Source organism: Cricetulus griseus, chromosome X, assembly GCF_003668045.3.
Source record: "Cricetulus griseus strain 17A/GY chromosome X, alternate assembly CriGri-PICRH-1.0, whole genome shotgun sequence".
Lineage (NCBI taxonomy): Eukaryota > Metazoa > Chordata > Mammalia > Rodentia > Cricetidae > Cricetulus > Cricetulus griseus.
The window spans coordinates 93,024,241-93,049,396 of record NC_048604.1 but is presented as its reverse complement, the minus strand read 5'-3'; the positions used below and the strand labels follow the sequence as shown (position 1 = coordinate 93,049,396).

General features: G+C 34.5%; 1 protein-coding gene across 5 annotated transcripts in view; it reads left to right on the top strand.

Annotated features, from left to right (window-relative positions):
* Positions 1-25,156, top strand: part of Cnksr2 (connector enhancer of kinase suppressor of Ras 2) — a 212,512-nt gene that overhangs the window by 127,280 nt on the left and 60,076 nt on the right. For 3 of the 5 annotated variants that reach the window (XM_027432585.2, XM_027432588.1, XM_027432590.1), the window contains 3 exons: positions 2,507-2,718; positions 15,263-15,352; positions 16,870-17,084. In XM_027432585.2, coding sequence (XP_027288386.1) covers positions 2,507-2,718; positions 15,263-15,352; positions 16,870-17,084 — 517 coding nt within the window. The remainder of the gene's footprint in view (positions 1-2,506; positions 2,719-15,262; positions 15,353-16,869; positions 17,085-25,156) is intronic. The other 2 variants (XM_027432589.1, XM_027432587.1) reach the window with 1 other exon arrangement.

Below are 25,156 nucleotides of genomic sequence, written 5' to 3'. Positions count from 1 at the left end.
AATTTTGTGTAGGTCCTTAAACAATTATGAGCTATAATAACTAATTTGTCTTATTAACTCTACTATGTCTCATTAAGTGTAAAGATTATTTACTAGAGTAGTGATCCTTTAATCTGAATAGTTAAATTTGGAGCATAGGCATACATTTATTATGTTTGTATATGCACATATAAATTTAAGAAAAGTATTTATATTACAGTGAATACATCAAGTTCTTCAGAAACTCATATTAAATAAATACATGTGCACACATGTATATATTTAATTATATTTGCATTCTTGTATATATTATTACTTAATTCCAGTGGAATTCTTTGTTTTCTTGGTACATTTCTGAATTTAACATTATTAAGTATGTTCCTATAGACATGTTTAATAACCCTGACCTGTTGATAAAAGGCTGCTACTCTATAACACTATATTATAGGAAAAGCGAGCTTGTATAATTTTCTACCACAGAAAATGTCTTATTAAATATAATGTAGGAAATCAATAGTTCTAAATTACCTTCTGGTACAAGCTGCATTAGTATTCATGTCATGGGCCTCATAGAGAAATGTGCAAGTTTACAGATAAACATAACCTTTCTCCTGTGTTATGAATTCACTACAACTGTTTCCAAGCTAAATGCAATGTCAGTTTCTTTTCAATAGAGAGCTTAACAGTAACAAAATTACCAGGCAATTAGTTCAAGAAATGCTTTCCACTCATGAAAATTGAAATTTGTGCTGAGATGTATATTTGTATTCTTTATGTTTCGTAAGAACCGGTTACATATTTTTAATTCAGTAATAAGCAATGCATTTGTTTTGGGAAGCAAAAAGTAAATGATTATATAAATGATAGTTTTGCCTGGTAAGGAAATAAATAAATAAGGCAGCTTTCTGATTGAGTCAGATTTGAGAATATTATTTATTGCTTTCTACATATTTAAAATACATTTAAAATGGATTACAGTTCTCTGCATTTCAAAATCTAAACATTTTACTAAACATATAGAAATACAGATTTTTGGTAGAATGAGACTCATATTTCATAAATTGGCATACTTTAACAAATTGATCACTATTTTATATGGTACAATAGAAGCTAATTAAAATATGACTCAGGTTTATTTTCTAAGTTTTTAAGATGTTAGTCTTGTTTTGATGTAAAATCAATGTTTCCCTGTTTGATAACCCATTTATGGTACCCTTTAGGGGAACAAGAAACACCTATAACCAATGGAACCCAGTGATGCACTACAGGACAAAACATAGCATTCCATTCTTGTCATGCTTTAGAAGACAAATTGTTTTAAACAAAGAACTTCTCACATACCTAGGGAAACATTTCGTAAGATAAATAATGTGTTAAATTAATCCTGGGAAGGACCTTTCATTACAAGCTCGGTCATCTGTTACTTTCTAAAAACTATGACCTTGCACCTCAGACCACTTATGCGGAAAACATTGAACCCAAATTAGACATTCTCACAAAGAAATTGAGCAGTGCTCATTAGAAGTTTCACAGAATATAAAGGGGGAAAATGAAAAGAGATATGAATGGGGGGTAATATGAGGGTGCCAAGGAGAAGGTGGAGCAGTAAAGTGTGTGCTGAGGGATGGATGTGATTAAAATGCATTGAGCGCACATGAGATTTTCATTAAAAATTAAATTATAACAAAAAGCACAAAAATAAAATGAAACTTTAGAAAAAGATTTTAAAATAACGACAATAGGATTTAGGAATCCCATGAAATGTTAAAATTTCTCCTTAAATTATTCCAGATGAAAGAGTGGATTTGCTGTTCCCCAAATCTCATTCCTAAATTCCATATTTTACCATATTTTCTGCCATTCTTCCATAAGAAACATTGCCAAGGTGCAATTTTTTTGTATTCTTTCTAAATGATTCCCATATATACATCCTTTTACTCTCAGGAAATACATAGAATTAGAATATTTATAGTCATCATTAACATTAAAACCCATTTACATTAAGAACCTACTGTTTGAACTTCTTATAATACTGATTTCTGTGGTGCTAATATCATTCATAAGACCATAATTTGCCTTTATATTGGTGATAGAATCGTGAATAACCGTATTCTTCAGGAACACAAATTCTATCAAAATCATTAAGTTAAACAGGAAAGAAACGTTGTTAAATTGTTAGCATTATACCTAGTATCTATCCTTCAATTAAAATTAATTTATGTATTGAAATTATTTTTCTTCCTATGATATTACATATAGTAAAAATGGATTAGAGTAGAAGGTAGAAGATCTATGATGTATTTCTAGCTGTCCTTTATTATCTGTACGACACTGAGGAAAGTTGTTCAACCTGACTATTATTTGGAACAAAATATGAATAATTATAACTAACCCTATAATTCTCAAAGAAATCCTACAAACATCTAAAAATACATTGTAAGAGAATGCTATTTTATATTTTAAGGCCCCTCTAATTTTGTATGGCCCTAATACTACACCCATCTCCTCTATCTTCACTTTGCTTTAGGGATGAAAAGGGAAACCTTCCTTGTGAAGACCTCAGAGGACATATAGTGGGCAAGCCAGTTCATAAGGGATCTGAATCCCCAAACTCATTTCTGGATCAGGAGTATCGAAAGAGATTTAACATTGTGGAAGAAGATACTGTGTTGTATTGCTATGAATATGAAAAAGGAAGATCAAGTAGTCAAGGAAGACGAGAAAGCACACCGACCTATGGTAAGAGTTCTTCACTTATTTATATAAGAATACATATCTTCCCTGAGTTTCTTGATTACCTTTAAGACATTTGGAGTTGTGAGACTATTGGATTACTCTGAAATATTTAAAATTCATCAGTGTCATCATGTATTTCTAGGTAGACTGTCAAAAATTTAAGACATGATATTGAAAATGTTGTGAGATTTTCCAAAAGCTAGTAAAGATTTTAACTCAGAATGGCAGGTGAAAATCTTAGAATCACATGTATTTCTTCTATGATAGATGACAAAATTAAAATCGGTCAAGAGATTTATAAGTGTAAATACTTATAAGCAACATGATTTCTTTGAAATAAAATTATTTTATTAATCCTCGAGGATTTTTAAAGAACCTTTTAGATAGATTTTGCTGAGGAAAATTTTGCTGAGGTATTATATTCTTTTAAGAAGCTAGATGATTGATCTTATCTTTGAGTAGAGAAAATTTTTAATTAGAAAGGACAAACCTTATTTAGGGCATAGATTAACCTAGAGTTACTATGTTAGGATTTTTAATAGTATAACTAAGGTCACACAGTCACAAATAGTTGAAATTGATACAGGGTCTCTCCAATATTTGCCTGTGAAGGTACCTAAAATGTAAAATGAATGGATTTTAATTGGAAGTCTATCCTTTTCCCTGTCCAGTTTCAAACTGATCCTTTAGAGTGAGGAACAAAGACTTTGGGAAAAGACAAGATCCTTCCCGATTAATTCAACCTGACTCCATCCTCTCTTCCCAGAAGAGGATTCATTTCTTCTTACATATGTTTAATTTCCTTAAAACTATTGGCTAAAGTTAGATATGTAAAGTTTTGCCAAAAATTAATCTTAGGAATTGACACCAAGGTTGGTAAGGTGGCTCCACAGGTAAAAAGTGCTTGCCGTTCAAGCCGCATGATCTGAGTTTGGGCCCTGGGACCTGCTGAAAAAGTAGAATAACTCTCAGAAGCTAGTCTGTCGTATATGTTACCTCATGGTACATCCACATATGTACCATGACACATACACAAACCCCTACACACTACACACACATACATGCACACACAGGTACACGGTGATGGTAGTAAAGAATTTAAAAGGAACATGAGCACTTATATTCACTTGTGTGCATCTCTGTGCATGTGCTTCTTTATCATGTGTTCATAGTTTTAACATAACTTCTTAATTATACTATTATGGTTGCACTTACGTCAAACTATCACATATTAGAGGTATTTGAAACTTTTTTCTGTACTATTGTAAGTAGAGAAATGTGTCATTTTTGTTATTCCTCCTTATCCTGATGCATGAGATAATATAAAAGTTTTATTTATTTCACAAGTACATGCTGACCAGCGGTTATTAGGTAGGACATATAGTACACCTGCTCTTCTGTTCTTACATACTAGATTTTTCTACACATAAAAAATTGGATAAATGCTTTATATAAGGGGAAATTATCAGCAAATATAGTCACATATTTCCTGGGGTCACTGGGTTCTTACTTGAATAACGACAGATTGTTACTAATTTCAGGCTACATTTTTTCCAACTTTTTTTTATTTGAATTAGAAACAGGATTGTTTTACATGACAATCCCAGTTCCCTTCTCCCACCTGTCCTCTCCTACCCGCCCCCAACTAAAACCTTATCTGTAACTTATCTTTTCTGCTCCCCCTGGATGGTGAGGTCTTCCATAGGGTGTCATCAGAGTCTTTCGTATCCTTTGGGATAGGGCCTAGGCTCACCCCCGTGTGTCTTGGCTCAGGAAGTATTCCTCTATATGGAATCGGCTCCCAAAGTCCACACCTATGATAGGGATAAATACTGGGCTTCTACAGGAGGTCCCATAGATTTCTGAGGTTTCCTCACAGAAACCCATGTTTCAGGATACATTTTAAAGGGCCTGATTCTGTCATGTTCTATAAAACGTCTCTCTCCCAGGAAAATAAAACACCTTAAAATTTAGAAAATTGATATAGTCTATAGATTCCTAGTATTTCTTTTTAATAACTGAGAAGAAAATAAATGTGTGCATGTTAAGCAAAAGAAAGTCGGGAAAGTTCTCTTTTTAATTATTGAACATTGAAAATATAATCATACCTCATAGTAATATGATTCTTTCAAAGTCAGATCTTAAGTGACTAAATGTACCTATAAGTACAGAAAATTTGTGTCCTTAATTTTCCCCAGAACTAATTCATTTGTTAAGTTTACTCAGCTAACATTTGCTGTATATATACATAAAATCACCCAAGCACTGGGGAAACAAGGGTCAATAAAATTTAAATTCTACCTGTAAGGTAGGAATAACCCAAAGGTAAGAATCATTCGAAGATAGCAAAGTTGTTTCAGGTAAGTAGAAAAATGTGTCTAACATGTTAGCTCTAGAACTGAAGCCTGGGAAGTCAAGCAAACAAACATGATGTTTATGTTGAATTTCAAATGTTAAGTAGTTGTCATCCAGGATTTCTAAATGCCTGCTATAACCAAATATCTAATACTGCAAAAAAAAAAAAAATCTTTATGCCAAAACCTCAAAGTTTCTAATACAGAGTACCTCATACTTTGCTAAGTAATCAATGAAAACTTCTAGATTTGACCCCCTCATGCAGTCCCACAACATGAACAGCCCAATTATAACACTATCGGGGGAAGGAAATTTTCTCTCCTTCTGGAATATATTACAAAACAAGCCATTTCATAATGGCTCTTGTGTAGTACCTCAGATTACTATATAAGCCCTTTTACACTTAGTTATTAGTTACAAATACTCTAGTTTTCAAGTATGTAAACTGAGTCACCATTACTTTCCTAATACTTTTTTCTACATTGCCTCTTTACTCAAGGTATGTTTACAGTTGAGAATGTTAGACTGTAGGCTAAATAGGATGGCATTCACCTGTAATCCCAACAGCCTAGAGGTTGAGGCATGAGGACTGTGAGTTCAAGTTTAGCCTGCACTAAAGAGGGAAAGCAAAATATTAGGAAGCTTCAGTGGGATTTTGAGGATCTTAAGAGATGTGACACAGTCCATAGTACTGTTGAATATGTCTTAGTACATTTGTATTTTAAGTGTCATATATGTATCTATGAAAATAGTAAGCTCTTTTGTGGTCACTTTTTATTAATTTATTTTTTACCTTCCAATCCCAATTCCCCCTCCCTCCTATCCTCCCGCTCCCCCCCCCCACTCTCATCTGCTCTGTGGAGAGGGTAAAATATCACGTTGGTCACTTTTCTCCTAACTACAACAAAATATCTGACAGAAGCAACTTGTGGAAGAAGAGATTCTTTTTGACTCGCATAGAATATAGTCTATCATGAGGATAAGTCATGATGGCAGAATCTTGAGACAGCTGGTCACATTGCATCCATAGTCAGAAAGCAGATCCATGCTGGTACTCAGCTCACTTTCCAGTTATTCTGCTATCCTAGTCCATGAAGTGGTGTCACCACATTTAGGGTGGGTCTTCCCACCTCACTTAACCTAATCAAGATCATTCCTTACAAATGGACCCAGGACTTTGTCTCTTAGGTGATTTTAGATCCTGTTATGTTTATAATAGTTAATCACCACAGACAATGATAATCAGGAACAGGTTTAAAGACAGATATCTCAAAATATTCTAGCTGTGTGCTATAAAGCATAATTACTTAGCCAAGATCCTCATCTTGCATTATCTTCTCACTAGTTTTAAATGAACGACTTAAAAGTACAGATATTCAGATAAACCATCATACATGCAGGTAAGGATGGTCAGGGGGCAGCTTGTTTAAAAACTTACAAAACTGATGGAGCTATTATTTATGTTAAGTACTATTTTATGTATTTAAAAGGCATTAGCCCATTTAAGCCCCCCAACAACAGTAAGAGGTTTATACAAATAAAATGTCTGTACATGAAAAACATCTAAAATACAGAGAAATTAAGTCATTTGCACAGCTACTAAGTAATGGAGCTGAAATTAGCTATCCATGGATATTTGTTGACCCTACCGATGATAATAGCTAGCTATATATGATTAAAATTAATTGTCAAAAACTATATGAAGATCTTTTCAAAACACTTTATTTGTCCTTCCAAACTTGAGAATTTTATTTCAAACAAGCAGAAATAGGCCTAATTTTATGTCTTAGCTTGTATGTTGTTTTGTACCTACTCATAAGACAATAAATATGCATTTAGATAGACATGGCCATGACAGCATTTTTGAAAAAGCTTTCTGTACTGTGGGTAAAGAACAACAGTGTGGCTTATCATTTTAAACCAGGATAAAAGTGGTTTCATTTTACTAATAATAAACACAGAATTAATTTCAGATTATTTGCAAAAGTAGATACTATTTACAAAAACAATCTAGCTTCTCTATAGTATCAACTGTGTCCCCAAATCCTGTTTATCACCTAACTACTCCAAAATGACTCTGAAAGCATACTACTTTATGCCTCACTTTTCTCATTTATTAAATGAAGATGATTTCTGCCTCATAGAGTTTTTGTGAGAGTTTAATGACAATGCACTGTAAATTGCCACAGTACCCAGTATATTAGACAGCAATTTTCATTATTGTCATTACAGAATGAAAGGAAAACAGAATTAAATCACTTTAACAGTTTGGTTTCATCTTCTCAGGCTTCAAATGCAAAGGTTGAATTTAATAAAGATCAGTTGCTTGGCAACTTTTCAGAGCAGAAATATTTTCCACCAGCTTCCTCTACTAGTGGATTCCTTGCCCTTCTAATTCATTATAGGACACTATTACAGTACATTTTTATGTGTAGAAATTCAACTAAAAAGTAGGCACTGTTGGCTGAATCCCTCTGTGGCCACAAGTAGTCAGATTTTGTAGAAAAGGGGGGAAAGCAATTTAAAGTATCTGAATAACCATGTAAATTGGGAGGTGGGAACCCAGAACTTTTCTGGTTAGTTGAAAATCCAGCAGCCCAACAAAAGCATAACAAATTAATACACGTAGAATTTTGGACATTATTCTCATAAATGTCGTATTACATGTTGTGATTGTATCTAGAATATACCTAGACATTTTCAACTTCACTGATAAAAAGAAATCTAATACTTTCTCCCTTTTATTCACCTAAATAGTAAATGGCTATAATGACCCATTGTGTCATGGTGAGGGCCAGATTCTACTACTGCAAAATAAGAATGGTATCTGTACATTTCAAAGTTTGTTTTCATACTTACTGCATTACATTTCCTTTTGTATTAAAAATTATTCTCTTTGCAGAAGCCAAATTATAACTAATGGCATTTTCAAACATTTCTTAAATATTTAAATACACAGAATACATTATACTTCTTTCTTTTCTGAATAGATGGCTGCTCTCTTTCTTGTCAATTTTTATTATAAATAATGTCCTTTAAAGGTAAAAATGAGGCTTAATTCATTAGGTATCCTAGAGAGAAAAGAAAATGTTGTACCATCCACAGGCTATGTCTATATTTGAGTAAGAAGTACTACACCCAAAGAAATAATCATAGAATTTAATGAAGTAGAAATGTGAGATGTATATTATACTCACGGGAATTATTATTCTTTTAGGTTTTTGAAAAAATTATAAATGCTGTATGTTGGTTAGCTTCACAGAAGAGTTCTTTACTATTAAGCTAACGGTGATAAGGGACCATGTAACTGATGGATAAAAGCAGAAAAGTCTGTTCCTGATATGAGAATTAGAGTAATCATCTAGAGAAAGCTCTCTTTCTTGATGTGTACAACTTTATTGATGGAAATGGAAATGCATTAGTTTTAAAGTCAGGTAGACTTGATTTGCTGTCAGAGTTTGGCTATACTTCAACTTGAGCTTAATTGAGACTACACTTATACTTCAGGGTTTTATCTGGAAAAACAGAGTGACAGTACTATTACTACTATATCTGTAAGGACTAAACATTAAATTACATATGCCAATCACTTAGCACAGTGTTTATCTCATAGGATGTTCTTAAGAAATGGTACATAAATGACATAGTAAGTGGTTGCTGCTGCTAACTAATTTCAGCTACTTTTGAATCATAATCATTCTTAATGTCCTTCCTGAATGGAGAAGCCAAGAATAGAAAGTAACTTAGCAGTTCAACTGGAGGCAGTCCTACTCATCAGAGGACATTTGGCAATTTCATAGCTATTTTAAGGACAAGGGGGGTTCAATAATGGCAGAATAAAGGATTCAGGGTCTTTTTTAATGTCATCTTTTATTAATTAAAATTTTTCATTTATTTTACATCTTATAGTTTTCCCTCCCTCCTCTCCTCCTATACACTGTCCCTACCTCCTTTCTCCCCCCTCATCCATTGCTCTTCCATTTCCATTCAGAAAGGGGCAGGCCTCCCATAGGCATCAACAAGCATGGCAGGATATACCCACTGGGTACATCCATGCACAGGTACCCAGTGGGTCAAGTAGAAGATAAAATTGCTACTCTGCATCCCTGCAAGGTATTAGGTAGTGTCCAAACATAAAGAATGTCCAGAATGCTGTTGGTGAGAAATTTTGACCTAAGAACCAATCTACAGAAAAAGATACTACAAAAATCAAAGTTAGAGACCATATATAATACAGAGATCATTGTTTTGTTTTGTTTTTTAGTTAAAAGAACCTAGGAGATTATCCCTCTGGAAATATATACCTAAATTTATTCATGATTAGCATATTCTCTGAACAAAAATGGTATGTGATTGTAACTGTCTGTAATTATCTATTCTGTCCCACAGATAAACAAACTAACCATGACATTCTCTGGAGCAAGACATGATACATTATTACTCTAGCTGAAATTAGAATGCAGTTTTTTCCTATTGAAAATGTAGCAAGCAGCAGTTGCTAACATATAGATAGAGCTGTTAGTGTTAGCTTTCAGATCACAAATGTGGATTAAGTAATCTAACATTTTCTTGTGTATTTTCTATATATCTCTGGTTTTGAAAGGGCATTAAAGAAAAGTTATGTGGGTAAATCAGACTAGGGTATCTGCATATTTTATATTCCTTTTGTAGATTAATAATGGCAAACAGCTTTGAATGTCCTGTTGCATTTGGACTATATCCAGGGTTTCTCCGATGTATTTGAGCATCAAGTCTTTGTTTTTTGGGGTCACAAAATATTATTAACTTTTCAGTGAAACAAATGCTTAATAGAACACATTTGGGAAAAACTGAAAGACTTGCAATTCAGCTTAAATACCCCAAATTGTTGGTATCAATAACAGAAATTTCTTTGCATTTTAAGATCCAAACATCTAGAAAAGTTGCAACCTGTCCCATGGTTGTCTTGTTAGATGTCTTCATTCATTTTTATATTTCAGAGAAAACAGAATCTATTTATAGAAAAATTGTATTTGTGATAAAATTCCAAAGCAAAGTAAAAACAAAACCAAGTAGATGGCATTCTATGCTCTACACTTGCAGAATTACTGATATTATTGCAATTTTTTCTAGAATTCACAGAAGAAAATAGATCCCTAATAGAAAATATCAAGTGTTGCATTTAATATTTTTCAAGAACAGGTGAATAAAAGTCATCCTGGTTATGACAATGATTATCACATACATTACTACAAATAATTAAAACAATGTCCAACAAATTAAAAGTGTCAATGTAACAACCTGTCATTGGTTTATGGGTATCATACCCTGTGATGCCAATGTACTCTCCATTGTTCTCAGACAAAGAACTTCAAGCACAGAGCTTTATTCACAATGTATGTGCTGAATCTTCATTGGTTCTTCATATAACCATCACAGTGTTTGTAAGAGTTGCAGATTCACTGTAAAGACAATTAAACAAAAGCTACAGAAATCATAAATGTTAGCAAGTTGTTTTAGAAGGAACACAAATTGCAGTTTTTTATTTGTGCTCTTCAGTGATCCATCACTACAGCATTGTGATGTGTTGGGGAAAGCACTGGGATAAGAGTAGGAAGTTGTCATATCATGGACATTTTTATATTTATAAAGTTCTAAATTAGAGGTCTCTTAAATTTTTACCTAACTTTCTCACTAACTTGAAAACTATGATTTCAAAGCAATTAATATAACTAAATGTAAAAACTTGTTATAGGATGTCATTTGTTTCTCAATGTGAGTCTTAAATTGGTAATCTTTTCACTTCATAAGGAAATATTACTGCATTCTGCATATTGGTAGGGTTTTCCATATATTCTTTCACTAAGATTTTTCAATTGCTTTAATTTGCAGTTAATGTATGATGTGTGTACATTTAAACAAAGAACGTTGCATGTTCATGCCATCTTTCTTGTTTAAGTCTCTATTAAAGCTGAGTGTAGCAAGAGGCCAATTTATTTTATCAAACCTTGTTTTATACACTCTACAATATTAAAAGGGAGGGCCCAGAATTCTTCTGCCACCTAGTATTTAAAATACCCTAATGCTGCCTTATTCTTTTCACAACATTCAGGTGATTGTTACTGCACAGCAGCAAAATTTCAGATAAATACTGATTTCTCAGATGCATCTAACTATATGACCAATTCATGCTAATCACACACACACACACACACACACACACACACACACACACACACACACACACACACGTCCCTTCTCTTGGTAGAATTACCTTTATAAAAAGGTAATTTGATTTAAACAATAGCATAGTAATCAAGCATTAAAATGACCATACAATTTTAAAAACAGCTTTACTCACCTCACTCCCCATTTAAAGTATAGACTACTTTTATAAAGCAGTAGGAAAACAATACAATACATTCAGAACTCGTCCTCTCCTCCCTCCACTCCTTCCAGCCCCACACTCCTCCCCTCTCCCCCGAGCCACTGCTCAACCATTTCACAGGCCTCCCAGGGATATCAACTGAACATGTCATAATGAGATTTGACTTATTTTTGGAAAAGATATTTCAATTGTTGTTTGTTTCTCATTAGTGAAAATATATATATATATATATATATATAGAGAGAGAGAGAGAGAGAGAGAGAACGAGTGTTCATAACAAATTAAAAGTTTATGTTGGATTTTTATTCTTTATAATTGTTATTATAAACCATTCTTAAATAGTCAGCCTGTTGAGATACTTACAAGCCAATGTTTCTCAAGGTCTTTTACCTAAAATCAAACATTTTAACTGTAACATTAAAGATTAAAGCACTCACTCTTACTTTAATAGATTCAGATACACTTTCATTCTCCTTCAAATAATTACTGACTTTCCATTTAATTTAGTTTTTCTTCTGCTTCATATGTGTCTTTCTCTACCTTAAATAACCCCAGGATGTTTTCCTAGAAATGCAGTCAACCATCTGAAAGTAATTTTTGCGTCTGGTATGTGAGGAGTTTGATGGGTTTATATAGCAAGCTTATAGCCTAATCATTCCTTACTCTACTCGTTTTCATCAAACTATTGGCTAAAATATTTAGAACAGATGTGTATATATGTAACTTTCAGACTCCAGAAAAAACTTTCCTAATGATTTGTTCATGGAGGGAGAGAAGGGGGAATGATAAAGTTGGAAAAGGAAGCAGATCATTCGTGTTCCAACAGACATGCTACCCATGGAAGTGTTTTTAGAAGATAAATCAGGAAATAGGACCTGTAGTTCTTACTAACTACCCAACAGCTTTATAAAGCTCTTTGACCTTTTTTTTTTTTTCACATGGAGTGGTTCAGAGCACTTCTGCTCTTCTAGAGGACCTGAGCTCAGTCCCAGCACCAATGTAGAATGCTCACTACCACCTGTATCTCAAGTTCCAGAAGGTCCAACACCCTCTTCGAACCTCCACAGGTTCTCACATGACAGGCTCTCACACAGACACATAAATAAAACATCTTTTAAAATGTTTCAAATGAAGTAGGTGGGCTGGAGTGATATACTATCTTGGATGGAAGAGAAAGACAGGAAAGGAATAAAACTATGAAACTACAAAAACTAAGATGTGATTTAGACCCTTGTTCCAATGCATGAAGGAAACCCTTAGGCTTTGTTTTTTTTAACAAGCTGTTTAAATGTACAAAGCAGTTGTTGCATTTAAGGTACTATTCAGATTATGTGGACACCACAAGTAAAGACAAGTACACCACACCCGAGAAGTTTGTTTTCTCCTATGGATTTATATTAATTCCCCTAAAAGGAAGATATAAATTGCACAACTAAATCAATACTTATTAGAACAAAATTGGTGTATCATGAAGACCCAGGAGAAAAAATGAACAAGGATTAGGTCACAGAAAGTCATGGCAATGAAAGGTCAAGTAACATATAAAAGCATTCTTGTATTTCTAATGTCACCTAATAAAAACATTTATAAGCAATTGTGTACACTAGTATTAAAAAGCAATTACCTCTTTAAATGGTAATTTTTTCCTTCATATACCACCCAAGTACTGGAATTACAGACATGAGATTACACAATGTACAGTTTTTAAATTTTTTATTAATTTATTTTTTATATTCCATTAAGTAGTATTTTGTATCAAATACAGTAAATAATTTAGATACATCATTCTAAAGTACATTATAGTTATCTATAGTCTTACCTATTAATTGTAACCCCCCAAAATGAGGGTTATAGTTAATAGTAAGTGAATAATCCTTATTTATTAGATCCTTTGCTTTTCAAAAGATGTTTTGGTGATATGTAAATGTGCTATAAGCTACTGTAGTTTTGGTGTGCATGCTAAAGTGGAATATATATTTAAAACTAAACTCTAAAAGAGTAAGTTGTGGGTATTTCAAAAAATGTAGCACTTACAAAATTGAGAATTTGGGGAACTAATCCATAAAACAATGGAATAGGAAGTTTTTAAAGGCTTCTCCTCACATGTTAACCCTACCCTTGATGGGCAGAATATATTGAACTATATTATCTCACTCATTCATTCTGTGTAAAAAGGAGCAGAGATAAATTACATAAGAATGTTAAAATCATAAGTGGCCATTGCAGTTGCACACCTTGAAAAGATTAAATAATACCACACTGTTGTCTCCTTAATTTATCATGTCTAGTTTATGCTCAGACTTTAAAACAATGTAGCAAATTGTACTAAAGAAATTATATCTGTTCAGATAATTCAAAGGCAGAGAGTTGGTAGATTTTTCTTAAAACTAGAAATAAAATCTCCCACAACTGCTCCTAATTTTTTTTGGCTGGCAAATAAAAGAAATACATGAAAATAAAGGGTGATTTTTGGGGATGCAGAAGAAGGGGGCAGGAAGATAAGAGTAAGGGACAGTAAATATGATCTAAATATACTATCTACATGTGTAGAAATAGAATGGAACCTCTTAGTTTTTATAATTAATACATGCTAATTAACTGACAAATCAAATTTAATTCATGCAGTGAAGAGAGGAAAGAGGGTAACTGAAAGATTAAAAGAGAAAGGATTGCTGAATTTGCAGTTCTATATGAAATATATTAGAAATACATAAAGTGATACTTTGATAGTGGTGAATGCCGTCCAAAATTATTTCACAACTGGTATTCATATGCCTTGATTTGAATCCTAATATTAGGCATTTACCAGATGTGTTTCCTTGAACACATTACCTAACAGGTCTCAGTTTCCTCATGGCAAAAGTGTAAATTGTAATAAGCATGAGGATTTAATGATCTAGTATTTATAAAACTCTTAGAAAGTGCATGGTATAGTTAGTGAGTATATGTACTTTTATTGTTAGCATTTTTATGATCCGAGCCTGTTTTCTGGTTTTCATTGATTCAGAATTTATGTGAAACTATTGCGTCTTATCAGATGTATCTTTTTTAAACTTTTTGGTAATTTGATTTTCATTGGCTATTCTGTGCTTCAGGAAATTTAAGTTGAACAAAATAGTTGGTTACTGCTCTACTAAGGGTGTTATATTTAAAGTCTTTGCTATGACTGCTGCTTGCTAAATTAAAGTCATGTTCATTGAGACTAAAGACCCAGAAGGAAAATGGACAAAGAAGTGAATACTTGATTCTGTAAACTACACATGCTTATTATATCAAAATATGAACATCTAGGTTTAAGTATAGGTAGTGAAACAGAATCCCCATATTGGTAACACATGGTAGTATCCAAATGCTTGGTGCTATGATTTAGTTAGTTGTGATAATATACCAGAAACAGTAGGTTAATTTCCTAAAAGTAAGGTTAAATGCAAAACCCTGTTACTTTAGAAGTGAATAGTAAAGACATAGATTCACAGGCATTAGGGAGTAAGACTGAAATCCATTACTAAAAATGAAAAGAAATATGGAAACTGTGATCTTCTTTGTAAAATGTTGTATACCCTTAATATCCAGGACTCCAAAGAGAACAAACATGCGGTATTCTTTATTACCTATAAAAAGTAATTTAAAGTAGTATTATCTGGACAGTTCTTAGAGGCAGTTTCACCTTCTGGCTCAAAACACACATATCCTTCATCCACACGTGCCAACCATAACGTTGCATATGAGAGTGTGTTTTGTATACTCTAGCTGAAAATCAGTATAAGTATAAGCCTACCTGGGGAAGAAAACCAATGTGATGTGAACTTTGTTCTCTGTGTTTAGGCAAGCTACGACCTATATCTATGCCAGTCGAATATAATTGGGTGGGGGACTATGAAGATCCAAATAAGATGAAGAGAGATAGTAGAAGAGGTAAGTGTTCTAGAATTTCAGTGTAGGCTGGGTTATTTTAACAATAAGCAAAATTAAATGTTCTTTAAATAGATTATTATGGCTTCAGCAGAAACTTACTCCATCATTGACTGACAGTACAACTGAGTGAAGTCAGACCAATATTCGACTGTCTTGACCCATTAGTAATAGGTATCTTATATGAATGCCTTCTAAGAGATTCTAGGCAGATGATTACACAGAGAAAGATGAATATGTTTGTAAACTGAAAGGTAATATTTTGAAAACAAGGTCAGAAGTGTGAAACTGCATAAAAGAATTCATTTCAGTTCAATAAATAGAAACAGTTTTGTCTTCAGTCCCAATTAATCAGCAGTGCATCTCACTTCATTCATGAAACCTCATATGATAAAACCTCGTAATGAGCACTGAAGCACATAGGTTTAAAACAAATGTAGAATGGAAACTGGGCCAGTGATTCTTTACGAAAACCATATAAAAATGGGGGAACCGGTACTTTGTGCTTTTTCTGTTGTTTGCTATTCAGCGTTATTCTTTTACATGGGAGTGGGCTACTTTTGAATTATGTACGCAAAGTTTTTATATTCACGTAGCCTGCTGCTGATGTGAGCAGTAAGGAGCAAGAGAAACCTTCACAGCTTAGTAGACTTTAACCAAGTATGGATATGATGGGCCCAGCTTCAGAAGGAGAGAGCCACAAATTGTAGATGGACAACAAAAACCAGAACTGTTCTAGAAACTAAGCTTCCTTTATGGTATAGTTGACCTGTTTACTTATTATTTCTATCCAGTAAACTCTAAAACATCCACAGACCGCATGGACAAGCAAGTATAAAGGTCTGCTTCATAAGTCTCCTTAACCCTTGTTTTGAGGAGTGAGCATTTCAAAATGTTAAGAAGTTCAAGGGCACTATCAGATTCCGTCATATACATGTATTAATTCTATTTTCCAAGCTTCTATATCTAATCTCATTATTTTTATTGTATAAATCAAGAAAAAATTTAAAATGTGTATCATAGGCCATCTCTAAGATATTCTTTGGGACGTCTTGTAATAGTGATACCCTGTAGGAAATTGTTATATTAGCCACTAAGTGCTGACTACTAATTTAAGGAAAGATTCTATAAACTAAGTTCATAACATGGGCTTTAACTTCTCCAAGAACATTATGTAAAATATTGGAGGCTATTGTTTGTCATCAAGGTTTAGGAGAATTTTCCTGTGGAACTTGCTACAAATTGTAAGTTCCACCCATACAGAGCTTAAAATTTAAGTTCTGCAGGTGATTTTGATGTGGTTACCCCAGAATTAAAACCAGGAGAAATAATACAAAGGCTATATATATCTTGTTGCCTTATAATACCAAATAATTAAGTCCTACTGTGTTGTCACTACATATATCGTAAGTTAAATCAAGTTAAAGTAATGAAATAAAAATCTTATAGCAAAATTTGGAAAGAAAGGTACATTTCAGATATTTGCATATTTATATCACTGTATTTCTCTTTTTATGTAGAAAACTCTCTTCTTCGATATATGAGCAATGAAAAAATTGCTCAAGAAGAATACATGTTTCAGAGAAACAGCAAAAAGGACACAGGAAAGAAGTCAAAAAAGAAGGGTGATAAGAGTAATAGCCCAACTCACTACTCATTGCTGCCTAGTTTGCAAATGGATGCATTGAGACAAGACATCATGGGCACACCAGTGCCGGAAACCACACTGTATCATGTAAGTAAACTCAAAAACTTTCATACAGTCTTTCTTGGAAGGCAAATTACTTTTGTTGATGAAGTCCAGATTTTTTTTTCCCTTTGCAAGATTTTTATAAAAGGCTATCATTAGAAATTGACCTTAAAATTATTGAGGATTGATTTGTTTTGCAGCTCATATGATCAATGCATTCCTATTTTGTAGCAACCTTAATTTTAGTGAAATAACTTAATAGGTGAAATATTGACAGAGAATAGTAATTAGGTAATTACTAATTTGTATGTTAATGCATAGTACTTGGGCAGCTCCAGAAATCTAGATTAGAGATAGAATGTTGAATGTTTCATGCTTCTACTTAAAAAGGGACATCCACTATGTGCTATTAAAAATGGGAAGATGCAGCACACTTTTGGGCTGGGGAGATGCTCCAGTTGGAAATGTGTTTGCTGCACAGGTGTGAGGACTGAGTTCAGATTTTCAGCACACAGGTAAAGTTAGGCATAGTGACATTTGTAATCACATAGTCCTATAATCCTAGTGCTGGGAAAGTAAAGATAGAAGAATACTCGCAACTCACTGCTTAGCCAACCCAGCTGAATAAGCTGTTCCAGGTTCAGTGGTTGACCTGCTCTCAAAAGTAAGGTGAAGGGGCTAGAAAGACATCTCAGTGTTTATGAGCACTGACAATTCTTCCACAGGATGAAGGTTAAATTCCCAGCACCCACATGGAGGCTCACAACCTTCTGTAACTCCAGTTCCAGGGGTTTCAACATTCTCTCTAGGCCTCTACAGACACCAGGCACATACTTGATATACAGACATAGACATATGTGCACAACAAATACCAAGCTGGCTAAATAAATGTTTGTTTAAAAATATGATAGATGAGGAGTGGTAGAAGAAGACATCCAAAGTCAACCTTTAGCTTCCACATGTGCACATGCACACACACACACACACACACACACACACACACACACACACACACACACACACACACACACACACACACACACAGAAAAGCACAGCATGGAATAGATACGCTGAGATTTCCAATATAATTTAGCTTATGTATAGGACGATGCAAAAAGTATAGAAACAAGAACAGTTACCGTACTCCAGGGAAAATAAGAAGCTTCATCATGGGTAGCAGTTGAGCCAAGAGTGAAAAAACTGAGTAATGATATTTTAATGAGAATATAAATACTGATCATCGAAAATGTGTGATATGACATGTCCCAGAGATTCCATGAGGTTCAGAATTGCTAGTTTGTCAAACAAAAACTATGGTCACTGTATGAGGAAGAGTCAGTACATGCACCTACAAATGTAGGCAGTTCTAGATCAGGAGTTTTGTAATAGAGTTTTGAGACTCCTAGAATAATAAAGAGCTTATTGAAGAATTTTGGGCTGAAAAAAAAATGATCACAATGGCATGTGATAGTTTTCTAATGAAAGAGCATCACTTGACAGATCAAAGGCAGGACCATTGATTCCATCCCAGATGGATTATGAGAAACCAGACTAATAGCCATGTGGAAACTGAAAGTCTTGTTAGTCATAACATTCCCATAAAGCTTCACCATGTTTCATACTACTTTCAAGTTGGTTTTAGTAACAGAGCCATAGCTTCCACTTCCATTTAACCATTGAAAACAGACTAAACATGGCTGGGGAGATAGCTCAGTCACTGAAGTAATTATACAACAATGGGGACCAGAGTTCAGATCCCTAGTACCCACATAAAAAAGTCAAGCATGGCAATACACACCTAGAGCCCCAGCACAGGGGAGCCATAGAGACAGGAAGATCTCTTTGGCTTGCTAGACAGGTAGTCTAGTCTTATTGGTAAACTTAAATTTCAATAAGAAACCTTACCTCAACAAAGAAAATAAAGTGAGATCTTTAATTAGTATTATAGAACTGGAGCTTAATGCTCAAAGTATCAAATCTACCATATTGTTAAAAAGGTATACCATCTAAGAATACAGGGTGTGAAAGAGTTAAGAACTTCATATTTGAACAGTTTCTTGGGGTTACTGTCTTAAATTAGGTTTCCTATTCTCATAAAACTAGGTTAGAAAATAATTTTCCTTTATGTGGATTAGAGTTTTATTAGCTTTAGTGCCCACCTTCCCTTTCCCCAGGTCCATATTCCCATGTCTCTTCCTCCACAGGAGGCTAAGATGTCCCATCCAAACCCATTAAATGGCTGACAAATCATATTATTCTTTCCAGCAACATCTAAAGGGAACCAAAAAAAAAACAGTATTCTTTGATAACCTGTGAATGGGGCTACTTTTGTTATCATCACAACTCAGAAGAGCCATCTAATCACTGAACTTCCTCTGGAGTCTGGTTCCAATTATAAGTAACAGCCTGAACAAAGATCTCAAGATGAGAGACAGACAGCCTATTGAAGAGCAAAATTGGTAGTTGGAGATGAAACTGGAGAGGGAACAAGAGGCCACTTTGATTCAGAGTAGATTAGCTAGTAGAGAGTTTGGGTTTAGCCTTAGAAGAGTGGTGATCGATCAAACACATTTATATATACAGTGTGTTCCATTCTGTCATGCATGCATGCTCTTGTGTATACTAGAGAAACAAAAAAGAGAATGAGTCTGGGAAGTTTTGAATTATTGAATAAAGGAAGGCAATAAAAGGCAAGCCAAAATGCTAAGAGTACTGTGTATTACCTAGGAGGAGAAAGTGTTGCCCCTTTCCAAAGAGCGTTTGTTACTTATTGAGGAAGATCAAAAGCCTGGTAAAGGAACTTCACTTCTAGAGGCTCATTTTAAAATAAAAGAATTTTTCTTTATGTTATAATTTCTTGAAAATGCAAGGTCAAGTATCAATATGTAACTTAATAATTAAATGGTTATCTTCATTTTCCCTGATTCTTTGGATAACATGGGTGTTTTTTATACAATGACACTTAAGGGTTGAACATTGAGTTTCACAAGCCACTGTTTCTGCTATAGTACTAATTCCATGAAATCTAAAGATGTTTGCATTCCAATTTAGATAAAATGTTAATTTGATATAAGGATTTTTTCAGCATTTTATAGTAATAGCGTACCTTGTTAAGTTGTGGTGAATGACTCCACCAATAAGGAAGTGACTGTGAACTGGAATGTTAGTGCCCTTCTCAGTATTTTCGTCTTGAAAACAGATCCTTTCTGCATGTCCTATTACAGTCCCAGAGAAGGCAACTAGATTAACTCCCTCACACCATACCTCTTATGCTCTAGTGCAGAGATTCAGTTCCAGCCAGTCTTTGCTTTCTTCCCTTCTTGGCCTTCTGATTAGAGAGATTCCACTATGCCTACCTCATCAGCTAAACATTTGTTTTAATTCCTAACACAAGTTTTACTTGTAGGTAAAATCGGCCAGTGCTCTATCTGAAAATGCAGAGGTTGTTAACTGACTTCAGAGCACACAAAGGGAAGGCAAGGAGTAGTGTATGTATGTATGAAACCCAAATGTAGTAAAAAGCCTTTATGAAGATAAAGAATAATTGGATTGCCCTAAATCTCATCTTTCAGTGTTATAGAAGAAGAAATTGGTACCACTTTTCCAAAGGGCATTATTTAGTAAGGTAGATCAAGAACCTACTGGAGTAACTTTTAAGAAAGAAATGGAGAGTGTACATTTTTGCTTAGTATAATATAAAAACAACAATATGCTGCCTCATTAAGACTGCAACAACCTTATCAATTATTTTTAAATCTACATGCAGAGATACCAGAATGAATAAAGTGTGATTGGATATCCATGCACCATGCTGGTATACTTTCATAATATGATTTTTTAAAAGTTTATTAACAGAGTTTGAGTAGGTGTTGAAAAACCTGCTACCACCTTTCCTAGCATCCCAACATTTCTCTAATTCATCTTAGTATTTTAAGATGTAAGTGAAAACATTTAGCTGTTACATTATTTCTGATAAGTAGGTTTATCCATTCTGATAATTTATGAGGAAATATTTTGTAGAGTTAAAAGGTTATCAGAAAGGTTGAGTTGGGGGAAGAACAGAGAAGGGGAGCAGGGAAAGAGATACCTTAGTAGATGGAACATTTATGGGCTTAACTAGAAATCTGACACTAGGGAAATCTCCAGGAATCCACAAGTATGACCCCAACTAGGAATCTAAGCAATAGTGGAGAAGCTACCTTAAATGCCCTTCGCCTATAATGACATTGATGACTACCTTAAATGCCATCATAGATGCTTCACCTGATAGCTGATGGAAGCAGAAGCAGAGATTCACAGATAAGCACTGAGCAGTAATCCGGTTGTAGAGAGGGAGGAGTGATGAGCAAAGGGGTCAAGACCATGCTGGGGAAACCCACAGAAACAGCTGACCTCAACAAGGGGGAGCTCATGATCTGAATCTGACGGCTGGGGAACCAGCATAAGACCAAACCAGGCCTCCTGCATGTGGGTGTCAGCTGGGGGGCCTTGACAGTCTATGGGGCCTCTGGCAGTGGAACCAGTATTTATCCCTAGTGCATGAATGGATTTTGGGAGCCCATTCCCTATGGAGGGTTACTCTCTCAGCCTAGTTACAAGGGGGAGGGCCTAAATCCCGCTCCAAATGATGTGACAGACTTTGATGATCTCTCATGGAAGGCCTCACCTTCCCTGCGGAGTGGATGGAGGATGAGGGCATGGGAGGATGGGAGGGAGAAGGAACTGGGATTGGTATGTAAAATAAGATTGTTTTAATTTAAATAAAAATTAATTTTAAAAAACTAGGAAAATAGTGGAGGGATATTAAGACTTTTTGTTATCAATTAACCTGAAAAGGTACACTTTATAAGTATTAATTCATCCTCAGTAACTGATGAAGAAGGTACTGGTGTTAGAAAGCTGAGACAGATATATTAAAGTAGTTACATGATGGAACTGAAATTTGAACATCAGTCTTCCATTTCTTCATCAGCATTTTAACAGCTCTCCAAAAGTAGCATAACTTTATCAGAAAAGTAACAATTCTAGTAGTGCCAGCCATCTGTAAATGTAAACCCTAGTCTAAGAATTATAGAATAGAAGAGACTGATAAGTATTACTTCTATAATTAAATATTACCTAACATTTCCTGATAACATGACAATTCCATGCCAGAAATTTATTGCTGAGTCCTCAAAGTGACCCTATGATGTTGGCATTGTTGGTACTTTTTCAGTTTGCAGCACCAAAAAGAACAGAGACTATTCATTTTACATAGACATAAAAAGTATCAAAAGTTGAGGGCTGCAGGATTGACTCAACCATTAAGGCTAGGCTCACAACCAAAAAGTATCAGATTTAAACCCAAAATTTAGATGAATCTTTAGATGAATAAAGCCATTTTCACTTGTAAAGTTCACTATCTAATGGGGAAGGCAAGTCTATCACTTTCTATAATCAGAACATAAACAACAATTATTAAGTTATTTGAACTTATTAAGGTTGGTTTGCCTGGCAGCTCTCTTATTTAACTACATTGTTTCAGGATCACAGTAACTAAAACAAGAGGGCAATTAATGTAGGTGCAAAGAAGCAATCTGTGAGCCAACCGTTGTTTAGAACTAATTTTCCCAATTTTGACTTTATTTGCCTAGAAATGGCTTCAATACGTTGTGACATGTTTCTCTTTAACAAGGACCATACAATCATTATAAATACCTATTTTAAATATTATTACCCTTCATTTTGTGCTTACTCTGGTTTCTGTGGATGAATTGGTTATTTCAAAACTAAATATTTACCATGCCAAATCACAGTAGCACTGACAAAGTCTCACACAATAGTCAGTCCTATGTAACATGTCTGTCAGTAGTCCACTTCTACAGAGCAGTGATTCTAAGTATGGGCTATCCATAGAAAAATATGCTGGTGCTTTGGGTTTGACCCAGAGATGAAAACTCCTTTCTTTAGCCAGGCGTTGGTGGTACATGCCTTTAATCCCAGCATTCGGGAGGCAGAGGCAGGCGGATTTCTATGAGTTCAAGGCCAGCCTGGTCTCCAGAGCGAGTACCAGGATAGGATCCAAAGCTACACAGAGAAACCCTGTCTGGAAAAAAAAAAAACGTTGACATGTGACTCTATGACACCTAGAAAGCTTAATGAGAACAAACAAAATGATAGTCCAAACAGCATTTTTCTTTTTAACCAAGGGCCAGAAAAGAGGTAATCCAACTCTTTCAACAATGCCTATCTGTTGTAACAGCAAAACAAAAGGGGAAAGAAAATAAAAGTCATGCTTTCTTTTCTCCTCTACCACAGCAAAAAAATCACTTATTTACAAAGAATAAATGACAATATTGCTTGTAAATGCACCAAATAATTGAGATCCAAAATAGAAGAATGAAAATAGGCCAGAAAGGAGGAATTCATAAACTACAATTATAGTTGAGGACTTCAAATCCCTCTCAGTAATTTATGGAATCACTAAATATGTTAGCAAGAATATAAATGGACAGAATGATTGTACAGAATTGGATCTGTTACTGTGCTACATGGTTTTATGTCAACTTGACAGAAGCTAAAGTCATCTGAGAGGAGGGACCCTCAACTAAGAAAACACCTTCATAAGATCCAGCTATATGCAGGCCCACAGGGCATTTTCTTAGTGATTGATGGGAGAGGGTCCAACTCATTGTGAATGGTGCTGTCCTTGGGCTGGTGGTCCTTAGTGCTATAAGAAAGTAGACTGAACAAGCCATCAAGAGCAAACCAGTAAGCAGCACTCTTCCATGGCCTCTATATCAGTTCCTGCCTCCGGGTTCCTGCCCTGTTTGAGTTCCTGTCCTGACTTCCTTCAATAGTAAATACTGATATTGAAGTATAAGCCAAATAAACCTTTTCCTCCCTAAGTTGTTTTTGGTTGTGATGTTTCTCACAGTAATGATAACCCCTATTGTGTTATATATTCCTTTTAAGCATACATTGGACACTCATTAGGATAAGACCAGATCTTGGGTTATAAAACAAACCTTAATTTTAAATGAAAAGAAATAATGCAAAGCATACACTATTGTTCATTTTGTAAAAAAAAAAAAAAAATAGAACCAATAGCAAAAAGGAAATAAATAAATATCCAACTACTTGGAAACTAAAAAGCATAATTCTGGATAATCCTTAGATTAAAAAGGAAGTCTAAAGAAAATTAAACTGAATGAAAATAGGCAACCTATGTTTAGAGGAAAATTTGTAGCAATATATTATTGTATCAGGCCAGGGAGTGTTCTTGCACAACTTCAGTCTTAGCTCTTGGAAGGCAGAAACAGGCAAATTTCTATGAATTTGAGTCCAGCCTGGTCTACATAGTGAGTTCCAGACCAGCCAAGGCTATATTGTGAGACCCCATCTCAATTTTTTTCTTATGTCATTAAAAGAAAGAAGTGTTCATGATTTCAACTTCCACCTCAAGATTAAAATAAAAAACTGGACATAGTGTTGCATGCCGGTAATCACAACACTTGGGAAATACAGGCAGTAGGATTCCATGTTCTAGGTGATCCTGGTCTACATATCAAGGTGCTGTCTCACCAAAAACACAGAAAGAAAACTTAGTAAAGAGGAAGCTCAATGCAGGTGAATACAGGGAAAAATGAGGCAGTGTAATAAATAGCTGTGAGATTTTTTTAAATATTGATGAACATATATCAGGACTAAGATAGAAGGAAAAAAAGACTCAAATCACCAAATTTAGGAATGAACGTGTGTACATTACTTACTACAGGCCTAATTGGCACTAAACAATAGAAAGTTCCTAGTTAAGAGGAAATTGATCAATTTTTCAAAAATTGCAAAGCTGACTCAAGATCCAGTATATAATCTGAATAGTTCTATAACTGTAAAAGAAATGTAATTAATCATGAATATATATATTCTCCATATATATATATAGAGAGAAATAAGTGCCAAACCCCAAGTAATATAAGTGCTTGTAACCCTAGAATTTGGGAAGCTGAGGCAGGAGATCCACAAGTTTTAGGTTAGGTTGGGCTACATATTGAGATCCTATCTCAAAATTAATTCTCATATTGGCTGAGTTTAGGGTTAGCCAATTTCACTTCATTTTTGTGGGGTTTTTTAATTGT